The sequence below is a fragment of the Crocodylus porosus genome, unplaced genomic scaffold (genome assembly GCF_001723895.1).
Source record: "Crocodylus porosus isolate Cpor-Errol unplaced genomic scaffold, CroPor_comp1, whole genome shotgun sequence".
NCBI lineage: Eukaryota > Metazoa > Chordata > Crocodylia > Crocodylidae > Crocodylus > Crocodylus porosus.
In genome coordinates, this window is record NW_017728932.1 from 7,755,928 (window position 1) to 7,778,684 (window position 22,757).

Below are 22,757 nucleotides of genomic sequence, written 5' to 3' on the forward strand. Positions count from 1 at the left end.
GCAGCCTATGTAAAATGACTAACAATATTACAAAAAAATGCCCTTTTGGATACAACGGTCCATTAAGTCCAGTCTTCTGCCTCCAATGACAGGTAAGGCTATCTCCACTGGGAAAGGTGCAAGGAAGTCAGCAGTGGGCGAGTTATGAAACAATGCTTGTAGGGAATGTTTCTTCCTAATTTTCAGCAGAGACTTACTTGCTCATGTCTTGAAATCCTAAGGTTTGTGAACCTTTTCAGTATTTTTGGAAATGCGGGCAGGACATAATTCTTCCCTGCAGTTTTGTCATAAAATGAATTCTGAAAAGCTCAGAACAGTGATTAAATGTATGTATGCTGCAAAAACTCACCCCAGTTTTGGCAATGTGAGATTGCGATCCTCAACAAAGGATTCAATTTCCATGGACTCTGGACTACTGTAGTACAGTAACATCAGGGAAACATAGCATCTATCATTATTCCCCACTTGAAACTCAAAATGTGACTCACCTTCAGACCACCACACACAAATAAGTAACAATCTGATACATCCCACACACAATACATTTGATCATTTCAGTCTGCCTGGAGTTACCAAGCAGATAATGAAAGAGTGAAATCCGATGTCTTGAGGAAGGAACAGTGGAATGGACTGGTGAACAGTGCTAAAGAGCATGCTTCTGGTTTTTTGCCTCATGCTAATCTGACACTCTTTAAAACAGGTTTTTCCTTGAAAAGCCACGGTCTGAAATTCCTGAAATGAATTACAAAAGTATCCAAGTGTCTTCAAAAAGCAGTTCTATGGAAGTCACAAACTGGCAAATTCTCTCTCTTCTTCACATGCAGAATTCAGAAAGTGTTTCACACTCCCAGTAAGACACTCCACCAACTTGGTATGGTTTTCTACAATGTGGATTATAATGGAACGGAAAGATTTGCACAAGCGTTCATTGTGAGCAAAATATTTCCGCTGTCACATCACTCGCTATTTTCTGAGATGGGCATGTTTTCTGGTTGATGCTGCTTTTAAAAGATTCTCACTTACCTGCCAAAATATACTGTCTATTGTATTTCCAAGAAAACCATCTCTCCCTTCTGACGACACCAGTTTAGGTCCAAGAATGGTCATAAATTCATCAAAATCAACCTGACCGTCCCCTGGAATGAAAGGGAAAACACCAATGAGTTTTAAATGGGCGGAGCAGTGCCAAAGTCTAATGCAGCTCCCTAGAAAGAAAATTGGTCACAAACCAGTGGATGTGTATAGAGGTACACACACACACACACAAACACACATACCCACATCCCAATTACAGCACATCTATGATATACAAGGAACAGAGCTCATTACTGTTTTTATTAATGCCTAATATTATATAATGCTCTCCAAACGTCAAATTAAGTTTGAGGTCCCATTGTGCTAGGTGCTGGACAAACTCAGATAAAAAGACTCCCGTCTTGCAGAGATTACACATGCATCAGTTCTGAAAACTATACATTCTCAAGCGCTTGACCTCCATTAGCAACATTAATGCTCGGGCTTGCTGCAAAAGAATTGCTAGACAGTAAGATCTTCATAAGCTCTTCCTCAGCTCCAAAGGAGGATAACACACAGCTAAAGAACAGCCAGGCTATTATGAATCCACCATGCTTTTCATCTGCACTCTCATCAGTGTATTTCTCCTGGAAGTCCTGTGCACTCGGAGCAGAGAGTGTGGATATAGTTCCAGGAGACCGTTCGTGCCACTAATGAACTTGGGCTCTGCAGCCCCAGCTCCTGCAGTATGTCGTGCATTTTGTAAATGAGCCACACGGTTGTTTGAAGCACATCTAAGTATTACCTCAAACGTAATCACCATCTCAGAACCTGCAGGACAACTGGCAAGGGAAAACCTGAACTTCTGCAGGAGTTAAGGCATTTCTTTTAAATATCCTTTATACGCACACACACACATACACACACCCTTTTCTCTATCTAGTATATATGTAGTTGCCCCTCCATTACCATGGTGTGTAAACACTTCACAACATCTATAGGATCTATCCTCGCAACACCCCTCCTTGGTAGGAAACTGGTACTGAGGCACAGACAGTCTCAAAGACTTGCCCAGGCTCATCATCCTTACTACTGGAGCGCCTTGTGCACCCTTCCCAATTCCAGCTAATTCAATAATAGCAGGCTTGATGCAGACGGCTTTTATCTACATAGCCTGTCTTTTTGTTGTTCTTAAACTATTGGACATGAACTGCTACTACATCTTCCGGCAAGCGCGACACTACTATGGAGTAGTACTATAAGGGTACTTGTTAACTGGAGTATCTGAGAAACTGTTGTGCGGTCACATTATTAGCATTATATATGCATATGCACAAGTGTGCTATAGGTTTTGGCCTTTTTTCAACGTGTTTTATATTTTTGATCAGTACATATGTCCCATTTATTGGAATATATATAAACTGAGTTGTTATCTGAGCAGAAATACTCTGTTAAATAAGCTAATAAGAAATTCTCCCTTTTCCAGAAAGACAGTCTGTACTCATTCAAGGGTTCAGGCAATTATTTCGGGAAGACAAGCAGAAATGGAGTAACCAGTGCAAAAACCACAGCTCCAAAAGAACACAGGAGGGGTTCTTAATGGCTGTGCAGCCGTCTCATCCAAAACCAGCAAAGTACATACTCAGGTAAATAGCCCCATTCAAGTCACTGAACTCTTCACAGGCAGAAAAGCTAAGCACATGGTTTGCTTGACCTGAGTGCTCAGAGCTTTGCAGGGCTGAGCTCAATACTAGCGCCAAATAAAAGTTAATGCCTCATCCCAGGGCAGTCTGTTAAGGAGGAGTGGAGAGGGAGGAGAGAGAACTGGGGGGACCCTACGTATCTGCGAGCAACTTTTTAAAACATTTATAAGCTATAAGAAAGGGTGTCCTTTCTGCCACCCTGTGGGAGACATCACGATGTGACATCAAGTCAGATTGTATCAGTCACATCACAGTGGATCACGCTGTGGAACGTAATGCAAGGTGACAGTGAATTCAGGGTGATTTACATTGCAATGCATAACTTAAAGGGAAATGCAGCAATAAAACAACAGACATGACTATGCAAGCTAAGTTACAGAAATGAGTCAAGATTATCAAGAAAGCCATTTTATTTTGAAAGGTGTCTAAGACCTGCCCACCCACATTTGGTTTATGATCTCCTGACCCCAAAATACTGAGTTATCTGTATATCATTTTCTACAGGACAGAGACACCTCTCATTTTATTTACTCAAGAGGTAAGTGGGGAGTAAAGTACCTAAGTCAGGGGAAGAGAACAGGTGTTAGGCTTTCTGGGTCCAGTTTCTGCCTTTGGCCACATAACCCTTTGGCCAAACCTTTTATAAACTATCCCTCTGTGCCTTGGTTGATAATACCAGTTACTCCAACAAGCTGTTGAAGAATTTAATTCATTGCATTTTTCAAAGCTCCTGAAGAAAATAAGATCAAAGATCTTTTAAACTCCTGTTCGCTGTATTTTCAATTAAAGCTGGTAACCAGCAAATAGCCTGAGCATAATGACAGTTTTGCCTAACAGGCCACTCCTTTTAAGCATGAAAAACATATATTACTGCCATCTGGCTGAAAACATTCTGGACTATTTAGTAGTCATCAGAAAACCCCTTGAAATCTAGTCCATAAGTCATGGCAATACTAAAATAAAGGGCCAAATCAAATCCTGCACACCTCTCTTTTTCCTATGCCTAAAGAAATCCTCTTCAGCAGAGACCACCTGTCAGAGCAATCAATCCACAACTTCATTAGAAAGCAACTTTTCACAAATATGGGGTCTAAACATGCATCTCAGGCACACGGGGCCTCGGGTGTAATGGCACTCTTTAGCCATTATAAAGGCAGCCCTGGGTCACAAATTACAAAGCCATATTCCACTGCAGGTTGGGGTTTGGCTAGATTCAGGCCCCCTGCTCTGATCTATTAGAATGCTTTTTCCTAGGCGATGCCCTGTTCCCGCGATTGTTCCTATGCCAAGAGACTTGTAACATGCGCACTGTCCACACTCTGCACCCATCTCCCTGTCCTTTAGCTTACCGCTTTAATACTTACTACTTTACCACATCCTCATCACATTCCACAAAAACACTTTCCCATCAAGGGCAATTTAGGTAGTTGACCAATCTTGCGCAAATTAAACAAGAATAGGGCACGAGAAGGTGAAAAGCTGTTCCCAACTGAAAGCAGCATTTCCATTTCACTTTTAGCAATGTAGAACAGGTATTCTCTTTTCCCCGCTCTCATTAATTATAAATACAGAATAGGTTTATAAACCTGACCCATACTGTGCTCACTGCCCTGATTGATTAAGGCAATACAACATTAGTAGAGCTTATTTACAAACTGGAGATAGATGGAAAACCTTTTACTACTGCTGTTTGGAGCCCATGGTGTGCTATAGTCAAAGCATTTGTAGCCAACAACTTCAAAGGTTCACTGTAGCATGGGAAATACAGTAACATTTAAAATGGCAAATAGGTTTATCTACCCATAGCGAGCAATGAGACTGCAGGTGAGAAACAGAGTTGAAATAAGGTAATGCAGAACACAGAAGATCAGCACTGCATGTTATTCATTCCTAGTGCATTTCACTGACTTCCTTTTGTCTATCTAAAAGGTTACTTCTTAAAAAGGTGTCCTGAGATTTTTCTGCTCTGTTACAGAACAAGTAAATTACCTTCATGAAGGTTCAAAGGGAGGGGGGGCAAGCACAAGCAATCATATGGCTAAAATCTTGCATAATACTTCAAACACAGCCTAGAACATCAGATGTTGCAGTGTGGCTTAATAGAATTAAATCAGGGATGAATTTGAACCTTTTATTATTAATCTATGTTAGTACTTGCCATACATGAGAGGCTTCCCAGATATTCAAAAGGAGCATTCTCTGTTCTAAACAGATCTCAGTCTGGGTGCAGGCAAAGGGTAAGGAAATAAAAACAACAAATAGGAATAAAAGACAGGATATTTTGTCGACAGCCCTGCAAGTCAACATTACAGGACTTGCTGATCACTGCTGTTGCAGACCGGGGATTTTACAATGTGTGAGCGTGTATGTGTGTTCTGCATTCCCTAACTTGAACTCTGAGTATCTCCTGCTTACCTGGCACTCGGCACAATCCTGCAGGTGGATCCATTAGCTGGGATTCATTGCACACAAAATGTTATACTGTTCAAGGCTGATGTATGCCTTGCAGACAGTCTTGCTGCCCAGAGCCTTCTTGTTACACCTCTGGACTTCACCTAGTTGAAGTATTCCTGTCTATATTCTACATAGACACCTTGCATGCATCTTCCATACAACCCCCTCCCCTCTCGGCTCAGAGGAAGTTCATTCAGAGTAAGATTTTCAAAAGTTCTTGATAGATTTAAGCCCCTTGGAGCCACAACTCACTTGTGAAAATGGGTCTTATACTCCTAAGTCACTCACTCTAATGCATAATGTTCACGAGGTACTTGAAGAGCCTCAAAATGGAAGTGCTACTGACATATTACTTATTTACTCGACTTAACAACAGATGGGGTTTACTGGCATTTCAGAGTTCAGCATAGCAAATCACAAACACACAGCCCTAACTAGTATCATGAGCTGTATTTTCAACACAATCATGGGGGTGGGGGGGAAATCAAACAAAAAACAAGAAACAGGAGCTAAGTTCACTGGGGGATGTTAAGTAGAAAATTCTCAGGGCAACCTTTCAAGCCAAATAAATGAAAGCAAAGCACTGTAATAACATTGCCCTCAGGACCCAAACAATGTAAATGCAGACTGAGCTATCCCAGTTTTGATTCTTTAATAAATACCCAGCTGTTATGGGAAATGAATCCAAGCTGTGGTCATTTGGCCATAGGCTAGTCATGCATTTGAGTAGCAAGGGCAAGACTGAATGAGCAAATAGAAGTGAGCTTTGGTCTCTCGCTATTATGCTGGAGAAACTATTTTAGCAAATAGATGCATCAAATTAAACCATTTTCCCATTCTTTATAGCTCCCCCCTTCTGCCCTAAGCATTGCCCTGTTGTAGGGAGTCTGCTTTAAAACACAGTTGCCTTCTCTCCGGGTCTTTTCACTGCTTGGGTTTGGCTGAATGGGGGTGAGAAGCCTGGTCTTCCTCCCATTGTTGGCAGTGGGAGTAAGACCAAAAATGGGAAACTAGTCCTCTATAAGCAAGAATCACAACTAGGAGATTTTAACAGAAACACACCAATTTTGACCAAAACTCCTATCCAGAAAATTGTCTCTGGTCCAGGCTGGAATTTCCGGTCAGAGAGAGTTCCAGTATTTCATTGGCACTTACCTGAGGTGCAGGAAATGAAGGTTTAAGTCTTTAAGTCTCCCACTTGCCAGGCAAGTGCCCCAGCCGCTAGTTTACTGACTTCCTCTCTCATCTCTCCTGCTAGATTTGTTCCACTTTGAATCAACAAACATATATCAGTTCAAATAGGAACAGGAACCTGCCTCTCCCTCTTCCTAGGCATATGCCTTAGCTCACAGTTTTAGAGTCAACTTCTGGTCTTAGTTTCTCCTATGGGAGCTGTTCCCTTTTGAATAAATAAGGAAATATGTATTGGGTTCGGCAGAGGAAGAAAGGAGACTGACTCTCCTGTGTCCAAGGACAGAACAGGGCCCTACAACTGGTTCCCAGAGTCCCGGATAACAAAATATGGTTCTGTGTGCTCCTGCCTGACCCCTTTCTAAATGAGCTGTGTCTGCGTTTCCATACCATGGTTGCTGTCGCTTCTTCCTAAAAGTCCCTTGTCATGGGAGTAAGGACAAGGAATGCATTTAAATGGAGATGAGATTCTGTGCGTGTGTGCGGACTGCTAAATATTCCCATTTTCTTCTTGTGTTTGACCTCTAGAGTGCAGTTAGGGAGATGTATTTAAAATTAATGAGTTAGTCATTTGCAGCTTGGATCCCAAGCCAGTGCCAACCTCCTGTTGATTTTTATTTCCTTAATATCTAGTGGTGGTTACTCTCTATCTGGATTTATGTCATGGTTTGTAGCCGTGAAGTAACTGTGTACGATAATTACAGCATTTGCTGAACATTGCCACTTCTATGCTCAAAAATTATACATTGGAAAGGTGCAGAAGAGCAGCAGCCAGAGGCATTTCGAAGGGGGAAAAAAAACTGTTTTGTTGCTTTTTAAATCAAAAGGAAACATTACCCTTGTCTAGTCTGACATCCTGCATGACACAGGCAAAGGACCTCACCTGGTCTTAACTGCCTCCATCTGTAACTTGTCTGACTTCTAGCACATACCTTTCATAAAACAATACATTACCCACAGGGATCAAATCTACCAAAAATCTCAAAGCCCTTCACAAAACACTAATGACTAAAACCCCACAATAACCCCTGAATATCCACACCTTACAGGTGGGGGAACCAAGGCACCAAGCAATATCAAGGCCCTCACCCAAAGTTACCAAGGAAGCCAGCGGCAGAATCAGGGAGACAGCTCAGATGTCTCCAGCCTATCTGGGCTGATGTCCTCAGGCATGACATTTCCAAACAATAATTCATGCAAATTCCACCGTGAAATAAAGGAAATAAACAGCATTCCCCATTACAAAAGAATCTGGCTTTTCAGTCTTCCTGAGGCTCGCACACTTCCCTTGCTTGCTGTACCCCTTGGATATCCACCAGTAAGAGGATCATCAGGCAGCAGAAGTGCCTTTTCTGAGTCCCACAACATTTTGTTTAGCATGTGCTGAAATATAAATCCTTAAAAATCATTGTTGGTCTTCCCTCGCTTCCTGGAAACAAATCCTAAAAAATATGCCATTTTTTAATATACAGGCAGACAAGGTTCTTTGGGTGAATCTGATATCTTTTATTAGACCAACTTAAATAGTTGCAAAACAATTTTTAAGCAAGATTTCGGGTTCAAAAACCCTTCGTCAGGCTAAGGACATTTCAGCAGTTGGTGTGTGCTCTTCCTGAGTGGAATGAAAAGTATATATTTTGAATATATATGCACTCTGTACAGCTCACTACAGGCTGAAGTACACATTTTTCTATTAAGACAGCAAAACAAGAAAGTAAAACCCCCTTCTATGACCTCCCCTTTGAGGCAGCTTAGCTGGAGGACACCTGGGTGGAAATAAATATGGAGTGTGGTTCCCAACTTCAGCCAGACCCGAGTGAGGAGCTAAAACCCGTTCACTGGAGTCCACTATATTCCACAAAGACTGGTAAGACGCAGGGTTTCAGAAGAGAAAGCCTGGACAAGGGTAGCAGCTGTGGCTCACTGAGGAGTAAATATACAAGATTAATGACATGACTTAGCCAGGTGAAGGACAAGCTGTGTTTCCTGAAATTCTGAGAAGGCATCAGATAGAAACCCAAAAATCAAGGGGCCACTTGTTTTTCCGTCTGTTTTGCCCAATAAGAAAGGGAAACCCAGAAGGACTTGTCTGTTCCCTGTACTCAACCTGCAAGAAACCAGTCTGAACTGGTCATGGGGTTTTTGTTTCCAAGGATTCTGTTATGCAGCCACCATGCGAGTATCAGCCTCCAAGCTACTTCAAGACACCAAGACTTTGTTCAACTCCCTAGCAAGAAAGGGTAATTGAGATCTCTAACTGCACTGCTGCAAGAGTCTTCTTTCCCCATTCTAAGAAACTATTAACTATTCATGTGCACCTAAAGGGAACCTGTCTAACTACTGGCCCTGGAAGACAGTGATTGAAGAGTAGGTCCAAGAGCTCCAATTTGGGGATTTTGAAACTTCAGCTCAGATGCTTCAGACTGTGAATGAGAAAGATACTGCACCAGAAGCATCTCCTCTGAGACAAAAGACCAAACTCTCCAAATGGAAGTCCATTTAACCTGTACCCTTGCAACTGACTCTCAAGATCTGATCCTGCACAAGCTCTCTTGCAAGTGAAAGCAAGGCAAGTTGCCTTAAGTACATGGCAAGAGGAGAATGATCCAATATCAACAGTAGCTTATATTGCAAGGGGAAAAATATGGCTGTCTGCCAAATAAGTTGTCAGCTCCACACGATCCCTTGGAAGCAACAGGACCACAGTATTAACATCTCTTTGAATGACTGTACTGCAGGTAAATGTAGGGCCTGCTGCATATGGCCTCCCTCCAGCATTTTTGGCTGTGCCACTGTGCGGTTTGGCCAACCTGCTGCAATGCCTGTGATAGCATTTTCTAATGATAACCTCTGCAGTACAAACAAAGGCACCAGGCAAAGTGCAAGAGGCTGGTTGTGCAGGTGAAATAAATGTTGGAGTCCTGTATGTTACAGCAGGTGACCTGCCTGACACATGATTAACCAGTCTGGCTAGATAGGGCTCTAATTATTTTTCTTCAGAAAGCTCCGAGAACAGAGCAACACATTCAGTGTTGCAGTCAGAGAGACAGATCCACATGGACATTTGAAACAAGAACAGGAGAGCCAGGTGTCTGTTCAAAAGGAGGGCCTATATTCCACACAAACATGAAGAAATGTTGGTAATGGGGCAAAGTCAAGCACTTTAAAGACCGAAGGTACCAGAAAGTGAGAGTGCAATCTGTATGTGCATGCCCATTAGGAATATTGTATTGATCACATCATTTTTTTCCCCCGGGACCCTGGTTGCACTCAGTGTACAAGATGTACAGTCCTTAGGGAACAAGGCTGCTGCTCGATAGTTCTTTTTAGCCTCATCTTTCAACGTGTGGCCCCAGGCACGTCATCCAGACGCCGCACTCAACACAGAATCTGCTACTGCTCATCAGCCGTTTCCTGGCGCTCATCACTACAGTATCCAACCTGCCTTGCAAATGATCTTTACAACTGTAGGGAAGGGGAATAGTATTATCTTTTTACAGAGGGAAACAGAGGCCAAGAAAGAATAAAGATAGCCCGTGTGCCAGTGTCCGCTAATTTTAGCTATCCAACGGAAGACAGTCAGAGTTGATTTTTCAGGGTATTAGCCAATCATAACTTCTACTATCTTTAACTGGACCAATGAATACTCAGCACCCCAGGGGCCAAGGTTTCTCAGGAAGCCAAAGCAAACAGCAACAGCGATTGGCAGGATGTACAACTGAAGGTCTTAAGCAATTTGTCTAGCATAGTATGGGAATCTGGAAGTCAAACAGGGGCAATACACAGACTTAAAATGCAACTGCTTACATCCTGTTTTACTTCCTCATGTTTGAGTTAGCCAAAAAGGAGCAATCGACCATAAGGTAGCATTACATTATAATGTTGTAAGTTCAGTACTAGCTAAGTCACCAGCAAAGGCAAAAAAAAAGAAAAGAAAGAAGAGAAAAATTGAAAGAGATGCATCTAAAAATGGGCTGTCAATCTACTCATCAGCTTACTGATCCACTAAGCACTTAGTTTACTCAACCAGCTATATTTATTTAGGCTAGATTAGAGGGATGTACGCAGAAGATTTGTGGTAATAAAGTTTAGTATTCATCGCTCTGTAAAATAAATGGAGAAGCTCCTGGGATATGTCTCTCTGACATCTAGTCAAGGTACTATATGCTTCTTCAATTCAAAAATGACAGCTGTAAGAGAAGGAGAGCTAAAAAAAACCCAGTAGTTTTCAGTGAAAAGTGAACAAAGAGCCATCACTATAATCCATTTCCAACAGGACAGGAAAGCACATCACAAAATCTATTATTTTACAGAAGAAGGGTGTCTTGCCCCCAGCCCCCGAACAACTAAGAGCCAGCTGTAAATGGTTTTTTACTGAAATCAAAAATAGCTGGACCTGATAAAATTGTTTAACTAGAATGAAAGGTTTCATAGATTTCATAGACACTAGGGCTGGAAGGGACCTTGGGAGATCATCGAGTCCAGCCCCCTGCCCAAAGGGCAGGAAGTCAGCTGGGGTCATAGGATCCTAGCAAGATAAGCATCCAATTTGCTCTTGAAGGTGTTCAATGTAGGTGCTTGAACCACCTCCGCTGGCAGACTGTTCCAGACCTTGGGGGCTCGGACAGTAAAGAAATTCTTCCTTATGTCCAGCCTGAAGCGGTCTTGCAGCAGTTTGTGACCGTTCGACCTCGTCATCCCTTGGGGCGCTCTGGTGAACAGATGTTCCCCCAGATCCTGGTGGTCACCCCTGATAAACTTATAGGTGGCCATCAGATCACCCCTGAGCCTGCGCTTTTCCAGGCTAAAGAGTCCCATGGCTCTCAGCCTGTCATCGTAAGATCTGTTTTCCTGACCTTTGACATATGCCAGTATATAGAGAGAAAAGATAATACTGCTACAGGCCACTTGAGGGTCAGTTAAGTCAGTACCACCTAAATAAAGGCAAGTGCAATTAAAACCATTTCCTTCCTGAGCTAATTCCGTTTGCCAGGTGAATGAGCTTTCCATCTCAGCAAAAAAGTTTAAAGTAGGAGAACTTGGCAGCTGCATAATATCATTTTAAGAACAGGCTACGGATGTGTTATAAACCATTCGTTCTCGCCTAATCATCTACTTAAATTTTAAACAGCATGTTTTGTCCTTCCGTTTTAATTGTTTTCCAGTTCAGTAGCTGCTCATCTCTTCTAAGATTTCACATTGCAGACTAATCTACTGCACAGTAAAGCATCACCATCTACATGTGCACATTTACTGTGCAGCAAATTAGTCTACTATGCAGTTGGCTAGCACCTGCAGATTCAGGTATATTTACTGCACAGTAGCTATTGCACAATAGCCCATGTAGACAGCTGACCAGGACCAAATTGCGTGAAGCATGAAATATTCTTCTACTTGCATTTTTTTTCACTTCAGAACAAAGCCATTGAGATCAACTGGCACAGGTGATAGAGAAAGATCAATGTTTAATTTCTAGGGGGAGAATTTTATTTTCCCTGTTCACTTCCCAGTGCAACTCGTATGTCTACAACATTTCCATTCTCACTATTGTTTTGTTTTTTATACTGATCTAGCTATACTGGTAAAAACACTAACATGGATGCAGTTATACTAATACACAATTCCCCTTCCCAGAGCACAATAAATATGCTGGTAGAACTGTGTGTACCCAAAGCTATGTTTTATTACTTTAACTATACAGGATGGTGTTAAAGCAGTACAACTTGTGCAAGTAGCCCAAGATTAAAAAAAACAAGAGAAAAGTATGGTGGTCCCTTAAACATGGTGCTTGCAGCAGCTGAGTCGCTGAAAACAGGAATATCCAATTTAAGAGAAATGTTAACATTTTGAAAACCATGTTTGTTCTGAATCAGGAGGAAAACAAAATATTTTTGACATTTCCCCATATGTGAACAAACTTACTTGTGAAAACTTCAACTCTACGTTTGGACTTTATTTTTATATTCTCTCATGCCACGCACACAGCAGTGCATCCCAGGCACTGCTACTATGGATGCTTCATGACATGACAATGAAAATAGTTGAAATATCTTCTTTTTTTTATTTTCTCTTGCTTTAAAATCATTAAAGACTGCTACTACTTGATACCTGATCTTCTTTTCTAGATGAGTGGTTCTTCTTTGTGTAGTAATAAAACAGCCTGACACCCAGTTTTCACAACTGCTTTCATTACCTTGTCTCAGCCTGGAATCATTTTTCTAGGATATTGCTCCTTTGAATACACTGGCTGCTCATGTAAATCTCTGGTTTAAAGCATTCCCTGTTTGTGTTGTAGTAAGAAAGGGTGATACTTCAGTGAAGTAGTGGTAATCCCAAAGGCACAACTAGCATTTTCTGTGCCCTCAAGCATCAGGTGCATAACTGGTAGAGGGGGTGGGCACTGGAATAGAGGCAAGGGGCTCCAGGCTCCTAAGAACCTAAGAAGTGCCATACTGGGTCAGACCAATGGCCCATCTAGTCCAATATCCCATCTCTGACAGTGACAGAAGTGGATGCTATGCAGAGAAAGCAACAAGCTGGATACCTCTAGAGTGACCTATCCCCTATTCAATACCCTCCCTGGCATTAATGCATGGGCCTATGGCACCCAGGCCCAGGGAAGGGGTCAGGGCAGGCAAAAGTCCGGTTAACCACTGAAGCTTGATCATGTGTTAAATGCGTGAGAGCCGGTGGGAGGCAGCAGCTTGGAACTTGTACGACCACTCCATGGGGAAGGCTGGGGTGAGACAGCAGTGAGGATCTCTGCTGCTCTGCCCAACTGGTCTCTCTCTCCCATCCCTGTGCCCCATCTTTTCAACATCTGAGTACAGTGCACCCCTCTGGGCCTCAAGTTGATGTACCAAACTCATCGTCACACAACTCTACTCAGTAATGAGGACTATCTCTGGAACTTCGATAGCAACTCCAGTGCAGTGGCCACCAGTACTTTCAATCATTACTCCTCCCTCTATTCGATTGGATGCAGCAAAACATAGAGAAATAATGTGTATCAATAGTACCCCAGATCTTCCCATCCACAGAGACCTTCAAGATCTCCCAACTCATCACGTGATTTCATGAAAACCGTTTTAGACACAAACCAAGCACCTCCTATACCACAACACTGAAGAATCGTGGAAGAAAGCTTGGGCAGAAGACACTTTCCCAAGTAAACAGCTTGCCTCCAACCAAACAGTGCAACAACTGGGCTTCGACCTTCCACAGAGTATGTGGACAACCCTTAATACGATATGCACTGGACATGGCTGGTGTTGCCACTGATGTACAAGTGATGCTTAAAAACCTTGCCTGGCTGTGACTGTGGAAACCCAGACCAAACCATAGAGTATGTAATAAGATCCTGCCCCAGATATAAGGTTGAAGGCAATATCTTGGAGTTACACTTGCTTTCCAGCAGGTTATTGGTCTGGTTGGGGAATTTGGAATTAAAATTGGGATGATAGCTCTTGCTCCTAAAGCTATATGAAAGAAGACGCCGCCGATCCCTGTGCCTGGAAGGAGCCCAATCCTGCCTGCCCTCCCTCCCACCCAAGTGTCAGGTCTCAGGGCAGGCAGGCAGCTTGGGACAGGCTGCCAGCATGCATGGAGCCCCCCTCACAATGCTGGAGCCAAATCCATCTGCTCGGCAAAATCAGACGAAGCTCCCTTGTGACTGGCTTGGGCAGGGAACCGGGAATTGAAATACATTGAAGCCTGCCTGTGGCGGACAGAGAGTGAGAGAGAGAGAGAGAGAGAGAGAGAGAGAGAGAGAGAGAGAGAGAGTGTGTGTGTGTGTGTGTGTGTGTGTGTGTGTGTGTGTGTGTGTGTGTGTGTGTGTGTGTGCGCGTGTGTGCGTGGTGGGGAGCAACCCCAAATTGCACCATATCCCCGCACAGGTCAGCATGCAGTGCTTTAGTCCTGCTGCCAAGGGCTGCTTTGGGGTGCAAAGAAGAGGAGTGCTGCTGCCCCTTGGATGCTTCCTGCAGTTATTGACCCCAAATAAGGCTGCTGATAGAGAGGGGTCTGCAGCTCACCCAAGTGATGGCAGCTCATGTGAGGAAAGTATAAGCTCTTCCAAGGGGAAAAGAGCACTTCCAGGGAATTAGATGTAGATCTGTCCATCTGTCTAGAGAGATGCATTATATACCGAGAGAAAGACTGTGTGTGCGTGCGTGCGCATGCATGTGTATATCTATATAGATCTCTCTGGAGAGAGAGATACAGGTGTGTGTATATATATATATGAGAGAAAGAGACAGAGAGATTATGTGTGTGTGTATGTGTATATATATATACACACACGCACACACACACACACACACACACATATTTTGGTTACATAATTAAGTGATGGTAGCATTAAAACACAGGTGTAATAAGTACACAAAAGAGAGATTTACAGTATATGAAAATAGCATGTCTAACGTTTCAGGAATGATTTAAAAAATTGACATGTACTGTGTAAGCCTACTGCTTTCTTTTAATTGCAAGAATCACTAATAGTATTCTTAGACTTGTACTCAAAGCCATTTGTATGGCTTGTATTTTTTTTTGTAGTACTCTACGATGGTGTAAGTACAATGTAAAACAGTGTTTAAGAAAATAGCCAAACAAGACTCTACATGACCACTAAACTAAAACATCATTCCTTTTGTGTTATTATACATTTATAGCAATCCCATGCATCCGCTGTCATCTTCCTAAGGCAATCGTTCCATTCAGTTTTGTGCGTGGGAAAACTGATTAGTGAATTTTGGCATTGTGTGGTATGCTTTATTTATTAATGCGCCGTGTAAATATTAAACAGGTCTATTTATTAATGCTTTTTGATACACTCATATTTATAATTGGGTGTGAGGAGCTCTCCAATTTTCTGTTTGCCTGGGGCCCCGATAAATCTTGATCTGCCACTGTCCCTGGCATTCACCATTTATTGGGTTAGAGACACCAGAAGAACCATCTCCAACCATTCTCTTCAATAGCCATTAAGAGATCTGTCATTCATTAATGTATCCAGTTCCTTTTTTAACCTGGCCATGCTATCTGCCTCCACCTCCTGTGACAGCGAATTCCACAAGTTAAGCTCTGCTAAGTATGGTTTACTTTTGCATGGAGCAGGAGCAAGTGGCCAGGACCCACCAGTTAGGAAGTGGAGGCATGGGACCGCTCCCAGCTTCTATGCCCAAAGGGACAGCTCCTGGCCAGGCCCCAGCTGCGTGGGAAAGCACCACTGGGCACGGGGCTTGTCCCCACGTGCATAGGGCTGGGATAGCTCTGCAGCGGCAGCTGTCTCCTGGCCCCGAACACATCACGAACCCTCCCCATGTGCATGGGGCAAGAAGAGCTCTCCTGGCCCTGCATACATAGAGACTGGCCTTGTGTAACTTCCCAGCAGAAAGATGGGTATGCACTACCCCCGAGCTATAACATTCACATTAATATGATGCAGTGCTTCATATAGGAAGGAACACAAGACCTTATTTTGGTCTCAGTTATACCCTTGACTATTGAAGTAGCATCAGTGGGCCCTGGAATGCAAGTCAGAGCAGAATTTGGCCAAGGATATAAGAGCATGTGTCACACATGTGAGGAATAACAGCTGGAGCATTTCTATATGGTCACTGTGCATTATGCAACTCGCTCTGCTGCTTTATTGTGACATTCCCCCCAAAGCACAGAGCAGAAGTGAAATCTAGACACCACTTTTACCCTCGCAATAGGGTTTTAGCAACGTAAAGACCTCCGTTAAGGATGATTCTCATCCTTAAAGCGATATAGGCACCAGTCTCTGACTTTCTTCCCAATAATGACAGGCCACTCTGCATGCAAAAGCCCATTCTACTCTGTTTTATACTGGTTCAACCATTGTATCTCAGCTGTTCTCCCAAGCGTATAAAGTAGTGTGGCTCCAGTGATTTATTAGGTTCCCTTAGGGCTTGATATATTCCAAATATATACATTCTCGCATTTCCCCCCTGCCACACACACACGGTTTTATTTTTTGACATTAAAACAAGATGACAACCAAAATATTTCCCTCCTCAGCAGGCACCCTCCACCTCCTCCTTCCTTCTCAACTGGGCTGAAAAATGCATTAAAAAATAGTAAGGAAAGTTAAAAAAAAAAAAAAAAAAGGAAAGCATCAGTGCCACTTTAAGAAATCCAATAACTGCTTTGACCTCCAGTCCCTGCCTCCAGTGAGAACTGGGGAGTTTCTTATTCAGGGGAAATATTTGTATTCAGTCAGGCCACGCTAAGGTGAGTGTAACTAGATACTTAGTTCTTTGCCATGCTACAGGAAAAGGCAAAAAGGGCAGGGAATGTGCTGGTAAATAATTATAGAATCATAGAAAATGAGGGTTGGAAGGGACCTCAGGAGGTCACACCTAGTCCAACCCTCGGCTCAAATCAGGACCATGCCCAACTAGATCATCCCAGCCAAGGCTTTGTCAAGCCAGGCCTTAAAAAACTCCAAGGATGGAGCTTCCACCACCTCTCTGGATAACCTGGTTCAGTGCTTTACACCCTCCTAGTGAGAAAATTTTTCCTAATATCCAACCTAAACCTCCCATGCTGCAACTTGAGACCGCTGCTCCTTGTTCTGTCATCTGCCACCACTGAGAACAGGCCAGCTCCATCCTCTCTCGAACCCGCTTCAGGTAGCTGAAGGCCGCGATTAAATCCCCCTTCAGTCTTCTCTTCTCCAGACTAAATACACCCAGTTCCCTCAGCCTCTCCTCATATGTCATGTGCCCCAGCGCCCAAACCATTTTTGTTGCCCTCCACTGGACTCTCTCCAACTTGTCCACATCCTTTCTGTAGTGGGAGGTCCAAAATTGAACACAGTACTCCAGGTGTAGCCTCACCAATGTTGAATAGAGGAGAATAATTACTTCCCTCAATCTGCTAGCAATGCTCCTACCAGAGCAGCCCAGGATGCCGTTAGCCTTCTTGGCAACAAGGGCACACTGCTGACATATTCAGCTTATCATCCAATGTAACCCACAGGTCCTTTCCTGAAGAGCTGCTGCCCAACCAATCGCCCCCAGCCTGTACCGGTGCACAGGATTGTTCCATCCTAAGTGCAGGACTTGGAACTTGTCCTTGTTGAACCTCATGAGATTTCTTTTGGCCCAGTCCTCCAATTTGTCTAGGTCCTACCCTCTGGTGCATCTATTACATGCCCCCAGCTTGGTGTCATCCGCAAATTTGCTGAGGGTGCAATCCATCCCATCTTTCAGATCATTACTGAAGATATTGAACAAGGCCGGCCCCAGGACTGACTCCCGGGACACTCCACTTCATACCAGCTGCCAGCTAGCCATTCAGCTATCGATTACTATCCATTGAGCCCAACAATCCAGCCAGCTTTCTATCCACCTTACAGTCCATTCAACCAACCTGTACTTCCTCATCTTGCTTCCAAGAATGTTGTGGGAGACGGTATCAAAAGCCTTGCTAAAGTCAAGGTATATCTCATCATAGAAGACAATCAGGTTGGTAGTGGCATGACTTGCCCCTGGTGAATTATACTTGAGAATACTATGTTAAGCTATGTTATTTCTCTGCCCCCTCCTACCTCAGCTACATCATAGTTTCATAGTTTGTAGGGTCGGAAGGGACCTGAGCAGATCGAGTCCGACCCCCTGCCATGGCAGGAAAGAGTACCGGGGTCAAACGCCCCCAGCAAGGTGTTCATCTAGCCATTTTCTTTCCTTCTAGGACCTAGCGTCGGCACTGCCCGTGCCCAGCCCCATACACTGGGATTGAGTGCCGGATCCAGTGCACAGGACTTGGGGCTCCCCAGAGGTCTGGAGATTTGGCAGCAGGGAAGCGGTGCCATCGCTCTCCTGCCACCAAATTTCCAGAGCCACAAGGAACTCCATGGGCCAGATGTCACAGCCTCCTGGGTCAGAGGTTCAGCTCCCCTCCTGCACTAAGAGATCCTTCAGGATAATGAGCACCACACACTGATATAAAATGATGCTGCTATTTTAGCTTACAATGACTGCAAAACCATCAAGAACCATTCAAAATGCTTCTTCTCATGCTCTTCTTACAAACACAGATTTCATCCAAAATGAGTAAGGCACAGTTGCTCCCGAGCCTAGAATATCCATTCATTTTCAACTTGAAACTGATTTTAAAGGCTGAATTCTCACTCTCAATCCCCAGAGAAAATGGGGGCTACACCAGAATAGAAAAGCTGGCTGATTCTTGTTTTGTCATTATAATATACTTGTCTGCAAAGCAGATACAGTCACACTGCCATCCTCCAATGTAAATATACTCCCAAGGTATTATCTGATGAAAACCTTATGTTTGTACTAGGTCTGTACAGAGTGGTTCAGATTAAACATCAACTATTGCCAATTTTATTACCTCACTATTAGCAGGCGCTGGCATCAGCCGTGTGTGGGGAAACATATGCCTAGTTAAAATATCTACCATCACATCATTAGCTCTATCAATTAGAGACCTCCAAATGCACAGAAGCTTTACTGCCTTGTCTGTGGCTCTCACATACTGTGGGGGTCTTATGAGCGAATGCTGCACATAATGATTTATCATGTAACCTGGCATCTCCGCTCAGAAATGCAGGCAAAGCATTGTCAAGTGCTCCAGTTTTCTGGCATTACCCTGGCAGATCGGTGCATCCCTCAACAAAAATATATAATAGAAAGAAATGAGCTGTATAGGTCTGTGCTTGCAAATAAAGGGCCTTCTCCAAAGCCTACTGACTTCAATGGAAAGATTCCCATAGACTTCACTGTGTTTTGGATCAAGTCCTTCATACTGAACAATCCTCAATCATGGAGTGAGCAACAACAACAACAACAAAAAAGAAAATGAAAATATGGTTTCAGGTTGGTGTTACATATTTCAGGATAAGCTGCAGAAAAGAGCAATCCACTGAAGAAGAGCAAGCTTTGAGCTGCATCGCATTAGCTCTCCTGGCAAGCTAAATCATTTCTTCTCATAATATTCCCCAGCTCCTGCGTCACCTAAAGAACTTTCCCTACTAATCTGTCTTTGGTTTCATTTGCTTGGGTTTGTTTGTTTTTTTTAATTGACAGTCTGCTCAATCTGCATTTGTGTCCTGTTCCAGAAATTTGATACTGTGAAATGGGCACCTTAGACATATAGAAAATAAGCAACATGGCTACATACCAAATTTGAAAGCAGGGGCAGGTGAACTGGTTCAGATAAAGGCTCACACCTTCATCTCAGTGCAAAACCTAAGCTCAAATGTCACAAAAGTTTAGTCCCCTCTAACCTGATTATTTTATGTCTTTGTGCACTTCTGCACTTACCAATTCCTGCTGTGCTAGAAGCAGAAATGACACATTGAGAAAAAGACCTCTGGAGTTTCCAGAGTGTGAGGATAAGAGAATACCTGGACATGGGACAGATGCTGAAGTGACACCCAAACTGCTCTCTTTTCCAAAAGCGCTAAGGTGGTAACAAACAATATGTGGACCTGCACCGCATTTTACTTTAAGTTTTGCAAAATCCAAAGTCAATTGCTCTTGTTCTATTGGAAAAAAGTAATTGGGAAAATGCAATAGTGCTTTAAAAGACTAATTTTCTAAAAGAATGGAGGCATCTACACATGCATATTAACGTGATGCAATAAACTCCGGTGCTTACTGCACCGGAGTTTATTGCTCCCAGATGTGCGTTTACACGTGAGCTCAGACTTGTGGCACATTGAGCCAGGTCTCATATTCTGTTTCAGTGCAGGGACTGCCCGCTGGCTAGCCCCGTTCTGAAGCACCATCATGCTCCCGCCAGCCCCTCCACCGCATGCCAAGCGGGGAAGGGCAGCCCAGTTAGAAATCAACCTTATTAGATTTCCAGACCAGTTTCTAAACTGAAGTTGCAAATGACCTAAACTTAAAGGTTTGCACATCACTCTTACGCTTATCCTTAAAAACAACCTGATTTAAAAGCAGCATGCCTTAACTGCACTCCACAATTTATCTGGGAGCAGAAGCACTCCACTTACATTTGCAGATGTTTTATTCATTTTTCTTCATTTCTAAAATGCTTTTGTTTATCAGAACAATTTTATAAAAAGAAACAATAATACACAGAACCCGCCCAAATGTGATGCTGCCTGACATGATTAATACAGTTGTCTTACACATTCTGCAAGGGTTTTGCATTTGGCTTTGCATCATTTAGTATAATTTTTCACCATGTTCAATGCTGTCAAGTCGTCATGCAGAATAAGGTGAGAAGGTCTGCCTGTTACTGCAGCATCCATGCACATTTCAGACATCAGAAAAGTCTTTAAGTCCCTGACCAGTCCCTCCAAGGACATTTTAAAGATTGCCCATTTACCCTGATTCAGCATCATTGCAGACATACATCAGCTAAAAAGTCCACTCCCCCTATCCCGGTTCCAAAGTCTTGATGCTCTATGTCTCTGTTCACTTTACTAAAGGGTTCCTTTTCTTTTGTTATATATTAGTCGCTATATGAGGGAACTCACTCCGAAGGACTTTGCAAAAAGCTATTGTACGGTTTTCAAAACCTTGTCTTTTCAGAACATCCAATGGTTTAACATTTCAGACCTAGCATGGTGAAGCTCCTATCCACAGCTAGTTGTCACTTGCAAGCCAGAGATGATGCAGCGACGTGAAATCACTGCGTAACGAGGACTGGATTGTCTGGAGTGGATGGTTTAGGGCACAGGTAGTATGCAACTCAGCCTTTTGCTCTGGAGTGACCAGTTCAAATGCAGCCCCAAAACAATGGGCAAGTCTTTACAATGTGATGCAGTTTGGAGAAAATAAAACGCGTGTAGTGGTCTCAGCCTAAATTCACGTTCAACCAGCATTTACAAAAACCCACATAGCATGGCTGCCTCTACTACAGAGGCGGGCAATTATTTTGGGTGGAGGGCTGCTTACTGAGTTTTGGCAAGCCATCGAGGGCTGCATGACAGGGAGCCCAGGGCAGATAAATATTACTTTTCTAAATTGTTTAGGGGCCCTGTGGGTCAGACAGAATGGCTTGGCAGGCTGCATTTTGCTCCCCCCCGCCCCACTAAGTTATAGACACTGACCTGGCCTTTCTATTCTAGAAAAGGTCAGAAAAGAGGCATATAGAAGGGCCATTTGCACTGTTTCTGTATGTGCTCTGTGAATAAAGGGAGGACTTCAGTGTCCAGGGTGGCTAGCTGCCGCCTTCCATGATTACTGTATTCATAATACATATCTGAAAATGAACTAAGGAGAAAATGGCTCAGTAAGACATTTTTGAAAGGCCTCAGTTTGTCACTTCCCCCTGTATACCATTTGGAAATAATAGGATCATTCTATTTTCAATTCTAAATATATGTTTAAAAGTAGACAAGGTTCTTTGGGTAAATGGGATACCTTTAACTAGACCAACTAAACAGTTGGAAAAATTGTTCTTTGTGAAAATACAAATGCCTGGCAGTGAGGATCAGAGGCCATGGGAGACAATAAGTGCGAGACAGGTAGGTGGGGTGAGGAAGGAGGTAACGCTGACCTGGTAAAATGTAGAGAGGTTACCTAGGGTTATCGGATGGCAAGCAGGTTACCATATATCCATGTTTAAAGGTTTCATTGGGTGCAGTTTACAGGCAGAGCAATATAATAGGTGAAAGAGATAGGAGACCTGCAATCTGCTCCTGATTCTGCTTTTGATGTGATGTGTGACATCAAGGTCACTACCTCTCTGTGACTGTCCCTCCACCCTGTCTGCCATGCTTATTCAGCCTGTAAGCACTTGGAGGCAGAGACTCTCTCACTTTGAGTTTGACTAGCAACCATATGCAGGGGTACTGCGATGGTAATCGCAGCAGCATCAATGACTTACCATCCATATCAAGACGTTGCATGATAATTGCCAACTCCACCTCACTGGGCATGTATCCCAAAGAGCGCATAGCCATGCCCAGCTCCTGCTTGGAGATGAAGCCATTCCCATCTCTGTCCAGCACCCGAAAGGCTTCACGGATTTCTGAAATAATGAAGCAAAGAAGAAGGGTGAAATAGTGCCACAAGGCATCAATCTCTGGTTGACACACCAAAATACAGCAGAATCATATATCTCCCTTTATCCTGAGAATAAGTGTTTGTGCATGTGCAGGATATGATTGACTCTAAGGCTTCAGGGCACAAGCCATGCAGCAGACCTTGAAAAATACTTGGCAAAAAATATAGAATTGTTCAGCCTGGGAATTCCTGCACCTCTCTGCAGTATCTGACATTGATCATTGTGTGATGTAGATGAACTGCTCCATACGGCTATTTCAACGTTCCCGTAATAATACAGTAAATGCTGCAAACAGACACATAACAGAATATTTCATCCAACAGGTTCCAAGTACTTTTCAAACCCTGTATAAATGACCCTCTT

General features: G+C 43.3%; 1 protein-coding gene across 2 annotated transcripts in view; it reads right to left on the reverse strand.

The window, feature by feature from the left end:
* CALN1 (calneuron 1) overlaps nucleotides 1-22,757 on the reverse strand; it is a 182,897-nt gene that overhangs the window by 76,555 nt on the left and 83,585 nt on the right. For both annotated transcript variants that reach the window (XM_019545491.1, XM_019545490.1), the window contains exons 3-4: nucleotides 22,215-22,358; nucleotides 1,024-1,136 (exon numbers count right to left, since the gene is read on the reverse strand). In XM_019545491.1, coding sequence (XP_019401036.1) covers nucleotides 1,024-1,136; nucleotides 22,215-22,358 — 257 coding nt within the window. The remainder of the gene's footprint in view (nucleotides 1-1,023; nucleotides 1,137-22,214; nucleotides 22,359-22,757) is intronic.